General features: G+C 43.8%; 2 protein-coding genes across 8 annotated transcripts; one reads left to right on the forward strand and one right to left on the reverse strand.

The window, feature by feature from the left end:
• Positions 1-772: 772 nt before the first annotated feature.
• PARK7 (Parkinsonism associated deglycase) lies at positions 773-10044 on the reverse strand. Of its 7 annotated transcripts, none has more exons than XM_035557772.2 (7): positions 9813-10044; positions 6854-6988; positions 6141-6242; positions 5434-5493; positions 4517-4586; positions 2128-2214; positions 773-1224 (listed from the first exon to the last, which is right to left on the reverse strand). In XM_035557772.2, exons 2-7 carry the CDS (start codon positions 6941-6943, stop codon positions 1064-1066), a joined length of 570 nt encoding a protein of 189 aa, XP_035413665.1. In that variant the 5' UTR covers positions 6944-6988; positions 9813-10044; the 3' UTR covers positions 773-1063. The 7 variants fall into 7 exon arrangements, with proteins under 7 accessions (XP_035413665.1, XP_035413670.1, XP_035413668.1 ...); XM_035557777.1 differs by having other exon boundaries at positions 6854-6954; positions 9813-10028; XM_035557775.2 differs by having other exon boundaries at positions 6854-6957; positions 9813-9990.
• A 495-nt stretch (positions 10045-10539) lies between these two features.
• TNFRSF9 (TNF receptor superfamily member 9) lies at positions 10540-15748 on the forward strand. Its single transcript, XM_035557771.2, has 7 exons — positions 10540-10861; positions 10939-11055; positions 11310-11447; positions 11895-11961; positions 12058-12194; positions 12415-12549; positions 14316-15748. The coding sequence occupies exons 1-7, from the start codon at positions 10732-10734 to the stop codon at positions 14438-14440; spliced, it is 849 nt and encodes a 282-aa protein (XP_035413664.1). The 5' UTR covers positions 10540-10731; the 3' UTR covers positions 14441-15748.
• The last annotated feature ends 1371 nt before the right edge of the window (positions 15749-17119 follow it).

The raw sequence follows: 17119 nt of genomic DNA on the forward strand, positions 1-17119 counted from the left end.
CCTTAAAATTACCAATCATAAAAGAACCTATGCAGTCATTTTCTAAAGTTCAGACTACACTTCAGATGTATGCAGAACCGAGTCTTCAGATGCTGTGGCAAATTCAGAGTCCACTGAGGTGCTGTTAAGCATTACTGCTGTCAGTCAGAAAACACCAGAACATAGTTATTTGGTACAAGAAAGGTAACATAGACAAAAATCATTCCCAAATTCTTAATTCTCATGGAAATATGTCTCTACTACTTCCTCTACAGAGCTATCCAACAACTCCTCTAAACCAGCATATGCTCACTTAAGCCAGGCTTGAAGCAAATTCTAATTTCCAATAAGCAGAAACAAGCACTGCTTCTGGTGGTAAACTGCTAAGTCCAAAACTTCCTACTTTATGTTGATGATTAGCTGCCTAAATAGCTTGATGAATCCGCAATCATTTAATTTAGAAAACAAAATCAAATGGTATCAATGGCATGGGCAAGCTCCTAGCTACAGGAACTCTAGGGTGCTTAATAAGAGAACATTCCCACTCATACTTCAGTTACATGCTGCATTAGAATGAAGATTACCTATTGGCCTTATTTATACAATGCAAACTAAATAGTGTTTTCAACAAATTCTAGGTTACAATTTAACAATGAATTTTGGCTCATACTTCAAAAGAACCACGTGAAATACTAGATAGAAATTGCTTCGAACAGTACATTGCTAGCCATGGTGGTAAAAAGGTGCCACAGGTCTGGGATGGGAGAAAACACACAAAGAAACACCACACAAGCAGAGTTGCTTCATTTTTATTTATCACTAAAAATTTGTCCATGTGATTTTTTAAATGCCATCCAAGAGATAAGATTATTAAAAGCTGGCTTCTTTTTAGTGATAAAGCTTTTTGCTAACAGGATCCAGGAATAAAGACCATTAGTTTGCAAGACGTCCCAATATAGGTGAGTACTGCTGCTAATTTCAACCACAATTAAATAGGATTTACAACAGTGCATCTTTTTGTTATTCTACAAAGGATAAGACTCTCCTTCTGAAATTGTTCTAATCCCTGTCCCACACCAACTCTTCACTCTTTCAATATTAGGGGTGCCTTCACCTGTTCGGCCACTTCCTTCCCCATCAGTGTTTCAACAATGGCCAACCCAAACTCAAAGCTGGTACCAGGGCCACGGCTGGTGAGGATGTTCCCATCTTTCTCCACGCGGCTCTCGGAGTAGCAGTAGTGAGCTGGGGGTGGTGGTGGTGACAGAATAGAAAGAGAATCAGTCTCTAGCGCAGTGCCACTGACGCCACAGAGCTGTCTGCCACAGGGCACTGCCCACAGGCTATGGCAACTGAGCAGCGTTCGCCTCTGATGACATCTTCACGCTCTACAGTATGCATCTCAAACACCTATGCGGGCCAAGCCCACTCTGGGTTCTGCATCCCTGTTCCTCCAGAACCAAGCAACCCATCGCTGCACGTGGTCCTCAGAGAGGAAAATGGCCCCTTGGGAGCTGCCAGCTTATTCACATGGCATGTGAGCACACAAGCTCATTGAGAAGCGCTCGCTGTGCCTCTTGGCTCCCATGGGGTTATTTTTGGAAGTCAGACTGCATTTGTACATCTGTTCACAACTTTCTGTTTTCCAAACGCATGCTGGAGGAATCTTGCCATCTCCTGCGCACTTCCAGATTTGTTAATGCTCACAGAATGACTTCTTAATAGTGCTTTACCAGCGCCTTCTTTAGGTATGAGAAAGAAAGATGGGCCCACCAGCTGCTCATAGCGTCAAAGCACTACCCATGGGAAAACAGTAAAGGTGCTCCCAGTGTTTGCTGTTGGGACTGTTGAGGCAAAGAACCAAAATGGCAAGAGGTAGCTCTGCCTTCAAGAGGACAAGGAAAAAAACGCTCCCAGCATGACTGCAGCAGCGTATTTTGGGAATGTAAATATAGCCTTGTATTTTCAGGTTAAACTGACTTGGAGATACAGTCTTAGCATATTCAGTCGAATTTTGATTATGTGTATGAAAGAACTAGGAAATTCAGAGATACAAAATAAGATACAAATGTTATTTGTCTTTCTTTAAATGAAGAAAATAATTTCTGAGAAGGGTTTAGAGAGAAACCTATAAAATTAATTACGTACCTCCATTCATCATTTTGTCTTTGGCCAAAGGGTGCGTTGTGACTTTGCTTCCAAACCCTATCCCATGTGCCAGAAGGGCGGTAGGACCTGTATGGACACAGAGTTGCATCTGTGAGGAACTTTTCTTCTACAAACACTTAAGAACATACATTCAGGCACTAGGCCCTCAAAGGCCCAAATCTCACTGTGGGAAGACTACTTATAAAATTGATGCTGACTTTACCTCTGAAGCAAAAAGCCTCAAAAAGAACATAGCTGTATACTCTCTCCCATTCCATTATACAAAATGTCTTGTACAGAGAAGCATATGAAGAACAGAGAAAGTTTAGAGAACACTCAGTTTAAGCACCTGTCCTACCAGTGACTGTGTTGCCTTACGAAAGAATCAAGAACAACGGTCACTGCACTTTTTATTTAAAACTGCTTGAAGTAATGAAGAGTCTATATTGTAATCTGAACATTAACTAGGTACATTTATCTTACTACAATGTTGAGTCTTGACTTTAGAGACCTAACAGATAAAATTTGACTTGAAAAGGCCGTTACATGTTGGAATTGTATGCCAAGCGGTATTTTGTACGCCAAGCGGTATTTTGTACAGATGATGGGCTAACAGCTAAGTTTTGGGTTTTAACAGTCTCTTTTCTTTTCTTCACTTCCTCCTTGGCCTGAATTGAGGAAGGAATTTGTGTAAAGTCTTATTAGGTCACCCAACAGAAAATCCTTAGGGGAATTCCAAAAGAAACTGAATATAGGATTTGCCTGATGCAAGTTTCATTTCTGCACATTTGATTCATTTCAGATATAGTCCAGGAAATTATCTTGTGTTCAGCTAGAAATCAGCTCTGAGAAGCATTATACCCAAGATAAATGAACTCTCCTGTTTACAAGCTAAAAGCCTTTACTGGGCAACTGAGAATTTGTAATTGTTCTGAAACAAATATGGATAGAAGAGTAGAAGACTACCACTGCCAAATTCAAGAATATTCACAACTCTGTATGCATACTGCCCAACTGCGGAACAAAACCAAAACCAAAACAGAACAACAGCTGTATACCAGACTCCCAAAAGAGTTGAAAAATATTCCATAAATACGCTCTGTTAGACTGTATTTTATACACTCATCATCACTCTCCTTATACTTGCCTACACATACCTAGGCCAATCTCTCAGTTCAATTGCTGTTCTGGTTTTGGCTGGGATATTTAATTTTCTTCTTAGTAGCTGGTGCTTTTAGGGTGAGAATAATGTTGATAACACACTGATGATTTAGTAGTTGCAGGGCAGCGCTTACACTAAGTCAATGACCTTTCAGCTTCTCATGGCTGTTCTGCCAGTAAGGAGGCTAGGAGAATGCACAAGAAGCTGGGAGGGGACAGATGACCCCAACCAGCCAGTTGGATATTCCACACCATATGACCTCACAGTGAACAATAAAAACGGGGGAGTTGATGGGGGGGGGGGGGGGGAGGGGAGGAGGGAGGGGGCGGAGTTGGCTGGGGGGTGTAGGGGGTCTGCCACTGCTCAGGGTCTGGCTGGGCAAAAGTCAGCAGCAAGTAGGCAATTGCATTGTGCACCACTTGATTTGTATATTTTTTAATCATTATTTTCCCTTCGTTTTCTGTCCTATTAAACTGTCTTTATCTCAACCCACATTTTTTTTTTTTTTTAAATCATTTTTCCCCCCACGATTCTCTCCCCCATCCCACTGGGCAGGGGGAAAGTAATCAACAGTTGTGTGGTGCTTAGCCACCTGCCAGGGTAAACCACAACACTTGGGAATATTGGCAGTTATTGTTCATCTTTTTTTTCTTATACATACAAATTTCATGAAGAAATTAACGAGATATCTGGCTGTGCAGAATATGTAAACAGACAACCCTCTCCACAGAGTGATTCCATCTTCTGCTTCCACTCAGCTGAGGAACAGTGAGAGTCTGTAATTCTATATTTACAGCCTTCCTTCTGAAGCTGAAGGGCAGAAGAGGAGGTTCGAGACAAATTTATTGTAATGATGTTCTGCCAGCACTGTGTCCTTACAGAAAGATCACCAGAATAAGCAAGTATTTTGAAAAAAAAAAATAGAACTTTAAATTTTTTTTTTATTATTTTTAAGACACTAACCTAACTGATTGGAAAGAACCGGGTACCAAGCAGAACTGCAGAACTTGCAGGTTAATTATTCACAATATTCCATAAACCTCCTCCTGCTAAGTTCGCACGAAATTCAAATGTTCAAATTTGTGTTTGCATATAGTACAAATTCCTGCTACTAAGTTACAGGAATAAAGATTTCCTAAGCCAGGGTAACTGTCCGTATGCCCCTTCAAGTATATCCAAGTTTCAATATCCAAATATTTTACAAAGCAAGATGTTTTATTGACTAACCTGCGCATATAGCAGCTATCAGGCCTTTTCTGCTTTCCTGATCCTTCAAAACATCTTTAACAGCAGAAGACTGTACAAAGATACAAGAAGTCATTGATTTGGGTTGATTATATGAAGCATGGTTGAAATATTTTCCATTGCAAATTTGTGAGCAAGATTTACAGAGAGAAACAGCTGACAACTCTCCATCCTACCTCAGGACAGACGGCAATGAAAACATTAAGGGGAGGAAGAAAAATTGAAACCAATAAATACTTGCCCCACAAAGAATTTGCAAGGAAATCAGAAGGAACTACAAGGAAATCCTCAACCTACATAAAAGCAGGCTATTCTATGGCCACAGGAAGTCACTGTTCAAGAACTTCATGAGACAAATAGGACAGATCATTCACAAGCTACCTCCAGACAGTTTGCATCATTCTTAAAAAGATTTATAACAGATATTTGTCTCACATTCCAGGGCTTACAAACTGTGTGATATTATCCAAGTGCTATTTGACAGATTCACTCGTTTGTCTGCCTGCCTTCCACATGGTATAAATACCACAACAGTTTTGCACCAGAGAGAGACTTCTTGAGTAAAGGAACAAAGAGTCCTCTGGGTTTGGCCTGTTTCAAGCTTCATGGAACTAAGTCTTCATTTGCAATTGTTTCACCTTCGTAAGATTATAAAGAAAGACCTTCGCACAATATTGAGTAGTCTTCCATTTTTGCTCAGCTTAACTAGGCACTCAAATCCAAGAATTTATAGAGTATATATGCAAGAAGGCGTAAGATTAACAATTACTTACCTCTTACTCATTTACTCAGAAGAGAATTTTCAGATGTCGTACTGAACTTGAAGAACTAGTAAACAAGTGCAGACCACCTACTACCCATGAGAATGCTGATGAACCTTTAAAATACCAGAACTTTACCTCTGACAAGTTTTGAGCACCGAGGTTGCCTCCAGGCAGGACAATGACATCGTAAGGCCCCTAAACAAACAAAAGATAAAACTATTCTGTTGAACAGAGGCTGGCATATTTGTCCCATTGTTTTAAGGACACTACAGCTGAGTCAAGTGAGAGGCAAAGGGATCTGCCTTTTTTTCCACTGAATGACACTTTAAGAGCACAGAGGTAGATCCAATTATGGAACAACATATTATTTCCTGTTCCAGGAGCAGCCTGTTATTGATGAAGTCTGTCACAGAACAAACTTCTAAGCCTAGTGAATTTAAGAGCTTCAGCAAGCAAACTGCAGCTCATGCACTGTGAGGACAAGTGTTTTTGCTGAACCTACTAAACCGTTGCTTAGCTTTCCATCAGAAGTTTTTTGTTGTTCCAAATCATGGTATTCTGGCATGCTGACGAACGTGAAAAATAAAGCTCTATGTTTGACACTGCACAAAAAAAAATACCTGTTCAGAATTATGAAATCTGATCTTGGCATGCTGTGAAGTAGAACAACACTGAAGGGACAATTGCACTGCAGGATGGGCAGTTCTGTGAGTCACTACGGCACAGAGCGAAGGTAACACGCAACATATCTCTAAAGGTAACGTATAAGCGTTAAGAATTCATTCCTGAAACTGTAAGAAAAGCCTTATTGATCATTATACCAAATTGAGGTGATGACCAACCTCTTTTCTGGCATCTTCTAGACTGGCATCAGGACAAATGAAGACATCTCGACTGCACTGCACTGGATCTTTTCCTGTTAGGCCTGCAACCGTCACCTTGATCTAACAGAAGAATATATATATCATTACAATTCAAGAATTTAGGACATTTTTCTTAGCTATTAGTTTCAAAATGGTACATAAAATGAGCCAAGCAATATTAAAAGCTGGCAAAAACAGAGCAACACTTAAACTATATTGTGTACAACTACAGATGCAAAAGTTAACAAAGAACATTCCACTAGGTAGAATTCAAGTTAATAACACAATTTTAAAAGCTCAAGGAGAATTATGTAATGTCATGAGCTTGATGAATACTGAGCTGGTCAGATGCCTAAAATAAAAACAAAACAAAACAAAAAAAACACCCTACTGCTATTCATGGGAGTAGATATGGTTTTTGATAGGGTAAGATTTACTTGAAACATCTGCTCTAGTTCACTTTTAACCTCAGGCTCATATTTTAAAGGTTTCTTCAGCACAAACGTAACTTGTTATGTATGCTTATTCGGAGCACAACACAAATATTTCTAACCAGTAAGAAGGCACAGATAAACTTTCACCGTATGCAACAGACTACACCTTAAACTCCCAGCAATGAACATTAATTTGCGGCAAAGATTTTCACTTCACCATGCACTCATTAAAAGACTTTTCATTGTCTGCATACTCACCCCAGCTCTTCTCATAACATCAGTGGGGATTACAGTTTCCATTTCCTCTGCCCCTTTTGCCAGAATTACCAATGCTCTTTTTGAGGCCATGTCTTAAGGGGCTGCTGTTGAGTGAGAAGTCAGTGAAAAAAGAGGCTAACGGGGTTGGGGTGAAGACAGGCAGAGACACAGAGAGTGATATGGTTAAAAAGCAAATCCCTTAGTACAAATCCTTCCTAACAGTAAAGTTTAGCAGCAAGTAATTTGCATTTTTTACATTACCTTCCATTTAAGCAACGTCAAAACTGTTCACTAGCTTTAACTGATATTCAAAGCAGTCTTATTTAACCAAAGAGCTTTTTATAAATAATTGCAATACTAAGGGATTAAACCATTTGTGCACTGGGAGACACAGGCCATCGGCACCAGAACAAGAAACAACTTGGCCTGATCAAGACTTTACATGAATTCAGTCTGCCAGAGAGAAGGGCTCAAGGTGGGTGGCAGGGTTATTTTCAATTTGCACACCCTCACTCATACCCAGACTACTGACTCCTACCCAGGTCAACATTTACAAAAAGAGCTTGTATGAGCTTTGACCTCATGTCTGGTATTTAGTTTCCGCACAGCACACTTTATGAAGTTTCCTGTGACTTACAATGACTCTATCAGTGCCCCTGCAAACCCTGAGCAATAGATTTTCTGGGTATTTCACAATTTTGTGGGGGAGAAACGTGTGCACATGTGTGATGGGGAAGCAGACCACAGAATTTAGCAAATGGAAAAAACTAGGCTTAAGAAATTTTTTTTTAGCTCCTAAATTCACATTGAGGTGAGTGACCAAATTTCCGCTGGAAGGTTAAGTTAAAGTAACTTTAACTACATCATGTAAAAATACACATTAACTTATACTGGTCTGACAGAAGTCTTTGAAAGCATCTATGATGTGAAAGAAGGCATTTCACAGATCATTAACTCTATGAGACAGATTTTTTTTCTTATGTAAGGAATTTCCACCCAGAAATGCACATGGAGTACCTGGAAGTTCTTCTCAAATGAGATCCACACTTAGTTGTCTTCACCAAAGAAAACTATCCCCTCAGCCTGCTTCAACTTCATGTATTTTCAGGTTTTGTCCTTACAGTTAGCCTCTTTTTGAAAGACAATTTCTAGAATGCAATAGCATACAGCAGAATGCTCTCCAGCATGGAGAACCAGCCTCAGCAGGCAAATTCAGAGTGTCAAATCCCACTTTTAGTGAGGTTTTATGTACTGTCCAACACAAGGCCAACTGAGCAAGTACACTGAAGTCACATCATCAGCAATGATTTCTGGACAGCCCAGAGATATGCAGGAGCTCTTCTGGATGGTGTATGCTTACTGTGACAATTTTTCTTACAGATTTGACTAACTAGAATCAGACACCTTGAATAGCCACAATGCAGAAATACTGCATCTACTTATAAATGGGGAAAAATACTCTAGGTAAGTAGTTTGTATCCCTCTCTTTCATTGGCTCTTTAGATGCAAACAGGCATCTGATCCTGAAACCTTTACTCTTTTCCCTAACCTTTCCCTACCATCCTTGGACATTTATTCTGATATACTGACAGATTCCTCAGTTTTAGTACTGTTCCGATACGGGGGTGCATATGTGAATACCTGTCATGCCGTAAATACTACTAGGGTAACCTTAAGCTTTCTGAGAAGGTAGAACCAAGCTATGCAGACATTGCAGCCATTTCACTGAACAGGCTATCTACGCACATCAAATACAAGTCTGTTTGCTTCTCAGCGCCAGCAAGAGCACAGGCTGCCCCAAATCTTTAAGCTAAATATATTCCCCTGCGCAGTACATGCAATTTGCTCAAGATGGTAGCTTTTGGCAGATGGCTGAATCACAAACTCTAGAAAGGCTGACTAGAAAAAAAAAACCGACTACAAGAACAAAAAAATCACTTTCCAATGTCCTGACCAGCAGTTACCACAGGCAAGAGATATTTTCGGGTCATTAGCTCAGCCAGGAGGACAAGAAAGCGACCTTCTCACCCCGCCCGCGACCGCCGCCAGGCTCCAAGACATCCCGGCAGGCCTCCGGGCCTCCCGGCACCTCTCTAATCGGCCTCGCGAACCCCACACCCTCCGCGAAGGGCAGCCGGCAGCCGGCTCCCCGCCCGCCAACCCCCGGGGGGCTCCTCCGGCCCGGCCCGGCCCGGCGCCCCGCCGAGCCCCGCGAGGGCGGCAGCGCCGACTCACCTCAGCCGCAGCGCGGTCGACGCTGCACGGCCCCGCCCCCGCCCCGCCTCGGGCAGGACCCGGCGCTCGGCCCGCGCCCGCCCCCCCGCGCGGCTCCGCGCCTCGCCGCCCCGCGGAAAGCTTTGACCCTGCTCTTGCCGCGGTTACTCGTCTCTCCTTTTCGACTTACGAAATACCGTTTTTCTCACGTATCACCCACTCACAGCAGCACAATCACAAGTTACGTGGCTTTAAAACAAGCTGCTTCTGTTTTCCCTCAGGCTGCCCTCAAAAAAAAAAAAAAAAACAAAGGCCGCGCGGAAGCACAGAGAGAGAAAAGCAGTTACTCAGTTACTCTCTGCTTCCCATCAACGAGCGATGTTCGGCCATGTCCTGGGAAGCAGGGCTGTTTGGGAGGACAGACATCTTCATAAGGACCCCCTCCCCCTTCCCCTTCCCCACCTTTGATTGCTGAGTGTGACCCCACGTGGCACGGAATAGCCCTTTGGTCGGCTTAGCTCAGCTGCCCTGGTGATGTCCCCTCCCCATCACTTGCCCACCCGCAGCCTGGTGGCTCTGGGGAGCTTGGAGGGCGTCCTGATGCGGTGCCAGCAGCGTGCAGCAATAGACACAACGCTGGGGTGACACCACGGCTGTTCTAGCTACGAGTGCAGAGCACAGCACTGCATGGGCTGCTGCAGGGAAAGTTAACTCCATCCCAGCCAGACCCAGCACAGTCCCTCACCCAGCTGGCAGGTGCCGGCAGTCACTTCATTCACCGGTTCTCCAGTGACGGGGCCGTGAAAGCCCTGGCACAGAAGCACGGGTCAGCCAACCGGAAGCGTGATGCACAGCGAAGGACCCGGCTGGAAGCCCTCCCGGTCACGCGTGCAGCTTCTGCCCCTTGCCCACGGAGCTGGAGAAAGGTTTCGTGCGCACGAGCGCGCGCTGGGCACCGCGCCCCGCCCCCGCCGCCTCCTCGCACGCGCGGCCAGCCCCGCGCTCCCGCCGCGGGACCGGCCGCGGGGAGCCGCAGGGGCGTGGCCGCGTGGCCGGGCCTCGTGCCTCCACTCCCGCCGGCGGGGACGCGGCCGGGGCCGCCCGACGGCCTCTTTGGGGCCCGGTTTCCCTGGCACCGCCGCGCTCGGCCCGGGCCGCGGCACCAGGCTCGGACCTGCCCGGGGCGGCGCTGAGCGCCTGAGGGACGCTTCCCCTCGGGCTGCGGCGCCCGCAGGGCCGTGCGTGCTTCGCGCTTTGTCGCGTACTTGCGCGCTGGCTCGGCACACCGACTTCTCTCCGCCGCGACCGTTTCGAGCCGTTTCCGGGCTCGGTTGCAATGCGTCCCCTCTGCCTCCCAGGGCCGTCCCTACCGCATCCCTCGGGCCGGGACGTGCCCAGCGACCGGTTCGCGGCGAGGACGGGCCGGACCTCCGGGCCCACCGCGGGGTTTCCGCGCGGGACTCACCGGGAAGCCCCGGCGGGGGGCGGCGGGCGCTGCCCGGCAGAGTCGGGGGTCGCGCCGGCAGGCCGGAAACCCCCGCCGCCCGGGGTTTCCCCGCCGCCCCCGGGCTGACGCAGCCGAGCCCGCCGGGGGCTGCCCCTAAGGGCCGGCGCCCGCCGCCCCGCGCGCACTCCAGCCGTCCGCGCCGCCGCGCACCGACCCCATGGGAGCCGCAGCAGCGCGGCCGCCGCAGGCCAGCCGCGCGCGGGCGCTTCTGCCGGCAGCGCTGCTGGCGCTGGCGCTGAGCCCGGGTCCCGCGGCCGCCGCGCCCTGCGGCGCCGACTGCCCGGCGGGTGAGGGCGAGGGCCGGGCCGCGCCGCGGGGTGCCGGGCGCGGCCCCTCTGCAGCGTCTGTCTGTCTCGGCCTGCAGGTACCTTCGTGGTGAGCGCGGGCTGCGGGCGGGGCGCGGACTGCCGGCAGTGCCCGCCCGACACCTTCTCCAGCGCCGCGGGACTCAGCGGCTGCACCCTGTGCCGCAAGTGCGAAGGTACCGGGAGGCGGTGGGGTCCGGACGGGGCGGCGAGGTTTAACCTCCGCCTGGATTGGGGGAAAAAAAAAAAAGGAAAGACGACATTTGTCATGTCGTTGTAAGTGGAGATGTTACCAGTGAAGTAAGATGATGCATCTCGCTGAACTGACCAGCTTTAATTTCTATAAGAGTAAAGGTCCCAGGCCTTTGCTGCACTAGTTTTTGTGTATTTGTTTTTTTTGTGTAACATCAGGTTCGTTTGCACCTTCCAGGAAGATTCAGGTATTTAAAAGCGTGCTCACCGAAAAGCGATGCCGAGTGTACCTGCAAGGAGGGGTACCGATGCAGTGGCGACGGCTGCTCCCGGTGTGACAGAAGCTGTGGCGTGGGTGAGGAGAGCGCTGGGAGCGGTAAGATTGCCTTCCCTGCTAGCTTAATGCGTTTGCATCCCCGGCACCTTACACAGCACGGCCTCTTGCACATCTCTGAAAGAATTACAGCAAGAACATCCTAAGATAAAAGCTGCTGGTGCTGTTCAGCAGTTTGCATGCTGCGTGGAGTGAGCGCAGTAGCAGACAAGCCCACTGAAATCATGCACCAGTTGGTTCCCTTGGCATGACGCTTATTTTGTTGCCAGCATGTAGGAAACTGTATCCAAGTACTGTACTAGTACATAGCTCACAGGGATGGGCACAGGGAAGGACTTGCCATGAATGCTTGGAGCGACATAATAAGATAAAGAGAATAGTAATTCTGTGAACGTAGATCATAGTTACTCTAAGCTGTTAAAAATAATGTTTCACGTGTTGTTCTGTATGCTCATCTTGTAAAAACATACCTGTCCTTGTCTGTTGAAGGTTGCCAGACTTGCCACTATGGAACGTTTAATGATCAGCCAAATGGCTCCTGTAAAAACTGGACAAAGTAAGTAAGCTAAAAATAAATGCTGTAGCTTGACTGGACTTCTCTCCATGATTTTTTTTCCTTTTTTTTTTTTTTTCCCCTTTAAATGTCTTTCAGGTGTTCAGCAAACCAGGTTGTGGAGCCTGGAACTGCAGCAAAAGATGTGGTTTGCAAACATACTTCAGATAATCCCACTTTAGCCACTATTCTATCTACCACTTCTCCTGGGATTCCACTTTTTGTCACTGTGCCAGGTGAGTCACTGTGTAATATTGCTTAGGGAGCTGAGGAATTATGACCAACATACTATAGCTTTTTCACTTACTGTTTAAAGCAGGAGTCCTTTCTCATACCCATTTTTCAAGACTAATCTAGAAGCAACCATGTTGAAATAGAGACAAGGAAGTCAACTAATTCAAGTGCAGTAGAATTTTGCTCTGTAGCATTTCTTAAAGAATGTTGTTTGCTTCCTAGGGAAGAATATCCAGATGGACATTATCAGAATTTCTCTTGCTGTAGCTGGGCTGTTGTGCATAGTATTTCTGCTACCTTCATGTGTATGCTTCAGCATCTGGCAGAAAAAGAAACTACATGCTGTCTTCAAGAAAAGTAAGATAGATACGCTCCTCAATTTCATTTATCTTTTTGAAACTAGGCAGAAATCAGGAATCCACGTTTTTGAAGTCTCTTTAAAAGTTGCAGATAATTTTTTTTTCTTCTAGAAGTTTGAAATAGTAACTGAAAGGAAAATTAATTTTATTTTTATTACAAACATACTCTTAATTATCAGTGGTTGTTTTAGCAGTATTACAGGCTAACTGCAAGCATATCCATAGAAGTGAAGTATCCACGCAGGTGGAAAAGCTTAACTGAGCTTTAATGATCTAATTTAAAGGTCAGTTCTATCACTTCCAAGTACCATCCTTGGCATGCACCGCAATAGCACCTTCCATTTCTGTCTGCTCAGAAACACTATCAGTGGCCTGGAGTCAGTATCTCTGAAGTTTGGCTTCAGTAAAAGTGGGGTTATCAGTCAGAATTTTTAAGGTTGGAAGGGACCTCTGAAGGTCAGCTGGTCCAGCTCAGAGATACTCAGAGCAGGTTGCCTAGGACCATCTCCAGGCAGCTTTTGAAGATCTCCAAATGAGGAGACTCCACAAGCTCTCTGGGCAACTTGTGCCAGTGCTCAATCACCTGCACAGTAACAAAGTGCTTCCTGATGTTTAGATGGAACCTCTTGCATTCCACTTTGTGCCCATTGCCCCTTGTCATGGCAGTGGGTATCACTGAAAAGAGCCTGGCTGTCTTATTTGCGCCCAAAGCTGGAGTCAGGTCTGCACTGTAGTAGCAGATGGGACGTGCTGCTAAAGAGATGCAGAACCAGCCTGAATCTAGCACTGCCCTCTGAGAGCTAAAAAGCCCTCTGAGGAAGCACAAGATTACTACACAAAGATGAGATGAATTGCATCCAACAGTTTATCAAGCTCTAGTTTGGCTCTACCAAAAGCTTTTTTTTTTGCATTTAGAGTGAACTGTACAGTACCCGTATTACCTAAGCTTTCAAATTATTTGGAGAATACTAGTCCATATTACCTTGGATAATGGAAAGTGACTGTAATCATAAGTTAAGCTACCAGAAGAAAGTTTGCTTGCAGTTTCATAAGCGTTCCAAATCAGGACTTTTCTCCCAGTCCTTTGCAGCTGACACTGACAGAGCTGTTAGCAAAAGTATGTATTACCTTAAAATTAACTGGAAGCAAAAGACTTTGGAAAGGAGGGGATGGGTGGTCCTCTGTGGAGATAGGAGTTGGACTTGATGAGCCTTGTCGATCCCTTCCAACTCAGGATGTTCTATGAGTCTATGATCTTGAGACTTCTAAATTGTGTCTGAGTAAGCATGTACATGTCGCTCTTTTGCACTGCCCTGCATACCTAGTTGTTTTATTAAAAAAGCTAATACTATAGTTACCCTTCAAACTAGCAACTAGAAGAAAATAGCAAGGTTGTTTTTATTGTTGTTCTGTTTTTAAATTTCTCCTAACAGATAAGGGGTTGATCTTCTAGGGTAATTCTGAATACAGGAGAGAATGTTACTCAGACAAAAATAAACAAACAAAAAACAGCAATTCCAAGTTAGTCTTCCTTTCATCTTTGTGGCAAACAGTACAAACAGCAACTGTTGCGTTAGGGAAAACAAAGTATTATAAATTAGTTTTATTAGAAATAGTGTTGTTGAGGAATAATTTCATGCCAAATTATGGAATCATGTGGAAAAATAATTCCTGTTGACTTCCTGCAGTTGTGACTTGAGGAAGAGTGACGTAGGATGGCAGAATAAAAACAACAGAAAGTGAACATTTGCTCTTTTTCTTTAGTGCATACTACACCTGAACAATCAGTTCAGGAAGATGCCTGCAGCTGCCGCTTTCCTGAAGAAGAACAAGGTGAATATCAGGACTGTGGCAAATCCACAGAATTCAGAGATCTTTTGGAGAATTAGGAATTGGACTGTCCAGGTCAACCATATTTGTGTTTCTTTTTAGAACACAGAACAAGAACCTGTTTACACAAATAGGGAGGAAACAATCTGTGAATTTCAGAGTGCTACATAGCCCAGCAAGGAAAGAAAAAAACATACCTTTCCTAATTCTTAAAAAAGTTAAAATATATAAAAATATCTAGTTTGTTGACTTTCTTTATCTAGCACTAGGAATCATATTTCTAAGAAGTAGTGCTTGATCTAAATGTAGTACTGCGCTTAAAAGAGATAAGAGAAGGCAGTATGGCTTTCTCCTTCCTCTTATAAATGATGTCTGAACCATAATGTACATGCAGTCTGCAAGCATTTGTCACTGAAAAGGAGATCAGTAGCACATTGGAGAGCCACATGTGACACTCATGGTCTCTGTATTGCCGTTACCAGCTCAGCTGTCGTCTTGAGTGTAGAGCTGCAGCTCCTCCTATATCATGGCTCAAACCCAACAGTGTTGGGTTCCTTTTGCAACTACAGATAGATCTCATTTCAGATTTTCAGTTGCTATCAGACGTGGAAACAGATACCTGGCCTGACCACCACACGCCTCCTTATGTAGGAGAGAGGAAGATATAAAAATCTAGAGCTGTAAAGTGTTTTATAATAGTTTTTGTCTGCTGTTATATTCTGTTGATTGCCTTAAAAGAGGTAGCGGAAACTCTGAGAAAAGCTGTGGTTGACTTGCTCTTAGAAAGGGATATTACTGTGCAGCTGGACTGTAACACTTTCTGTTCTACATCATTCAGCTTTGATCTTTTAGGTGATGTAAATATATTATGTACATTGCAGATGAGGTATATGTAGAATGCGATACATTTCTGGTACTATTTCTGTAACTCTGAGGTTGGAAAGATTTTAACATCAGTGTATCTGTCTTTTTGATCAATTACTGTTACTTTGGTCTTAAAGAGAAAAAAGAAAATGAATGTTTGAGTCATGGCAATGACATCATTTTTAACCTTTTTCAAAACCAAATATTTTATTTTATTTCATCAGTAAATGTTGTTCAAAAATAGAATGAAAACCCACCAACCTGTCGGGTAAAGGGTGATTTTCCTACGTGATTCCAACTTAGAGAAGGATGCTGTTGTGCTTGAAGAATAACAGCCCATCTCTCCATTCAGCACAAAATCAAGATAGCAGGTTATTTTCACTGAACCATGTTTACTAATTTTGATAAACTTCCTCTTTTGTAACTTCTTATACACGTTAGGAAATAAGTGTAGTAACCCTGAACTGTAAAGTTAAGTATATTTAAATAAATTATTTGTTTTGAGTCCCTAGTCCAAGTCTCCTTTCATCTCTATTCATAAGAAATAAGTGACTAGTAAGCCAAGTTCACAAAAACTTAAAGACACAGATAGGACATATGAAAACCCACCAATATTTATAAATCAAAGAGTGGCCTTTACAGCTCGGGAGGATATTTTAGAACCAGATAAAATAGTTCTGCTTGTGATTAGTTTCTAATCCACATGTTAGGTATGAGAATTAATGTACACATCCTGTAAAAACTCAGAACAGCTGGTGTTTTTTGCTTGGAAAAAGATATACTAGTTGGAGTTTTACATTTTGCGAGTGCATTCTCCATACATTTTGAAATACCCAGAAGACTGTGAAACCCTTATTTTCCTCTTCTGTACCTGAAGTGGAAGCAAATCTACTTACTCTACTTGAGGTGCTCATTTCAACACTTTTTCCAGAGAGCTTCGTTTTGCTGTTCCATACTGAAGCTTCAGGAGTGACATGAAAGTTCCACAAATCAAAAGAAAGCCTGTGGCCAAACAAACAAACAAACAAAAACACCTAAATCAGTACAAATTAATTTCAGAAAACAAGGGACACATTTACACTAGAACTGGCCTGCTGGACTATTTCAAGGAACAGTCATTCACAGAAAGAAAAGAAACAATCCAAATGAAATTCCAGGTGCAATCTTCCTTTAAATCAAAGGATTACGTTAATAATTCTACCTGTAATTTTTGTCAGTTAAGACCATAGAAGCGTAAATTAATGATAAAATTAGGTTTGTACTCTTTCTGTGAAATACTTAATTACATCTACAATGCAGACATGATTTGAAGTATCAGCCAAGAAGCCCTAACAGTGAAGAGCAAAACACGTTATTTTCAAAAGTAAAATAAATCATGGGAAAGAGAAGATGGGCACTTCACAGAAGGGCTACAGTGCTTGCATGCTACCGGAATGCCTTGGCAGCAGTGCTGTATTTTATGTGGTTATCACAGAACTGAAAATACAGGTGAATTAATCTGTTTTGCTGCTAAGCAAGATATTACAGTTCAGAGCAACAGGAACACTGTGCATACTAAGATGGAACGTTTAGCAGCTTTTTGTCAAGTTCTGTGAATTGTAACTTTCCATAAGAAATTCAAATTACAGGCATAGAATCATGTGCTTTGTGGAACATAATTCATTTCTACTATCTTCTTTTGACTAAAATGTTAGGTCCAAATCTTAAGTAATATTTTGGGGTCACTTCTGCCTGTGGAATTCTTGAATATTCCAACATTTTTATATACCTCCAAATCTTGGGGGTTGAAGGGGGGAGCAGGAAAAAAAATATTAAAATCCATGTTTTCTTCTCCAACTATACATCAGATCCTGAGCCAAACATTTAGTCAACAG

This window comes from Cygnus atratus, chromosome 21 (assembly GCF_013377495.2).
Source record: "Cygnus atratus isolate AKBS03 ecotype Queensland, Australia chromosome 21, CAtr_DNAZoo_HiC_assembly, whole genome shotgun sequence".
Lineage (NCBI taxonomy): Eukaryota > Metazoa > Chordata > Aves > Anseriformes > Anatidae > Cygnus > Cygnus atratus.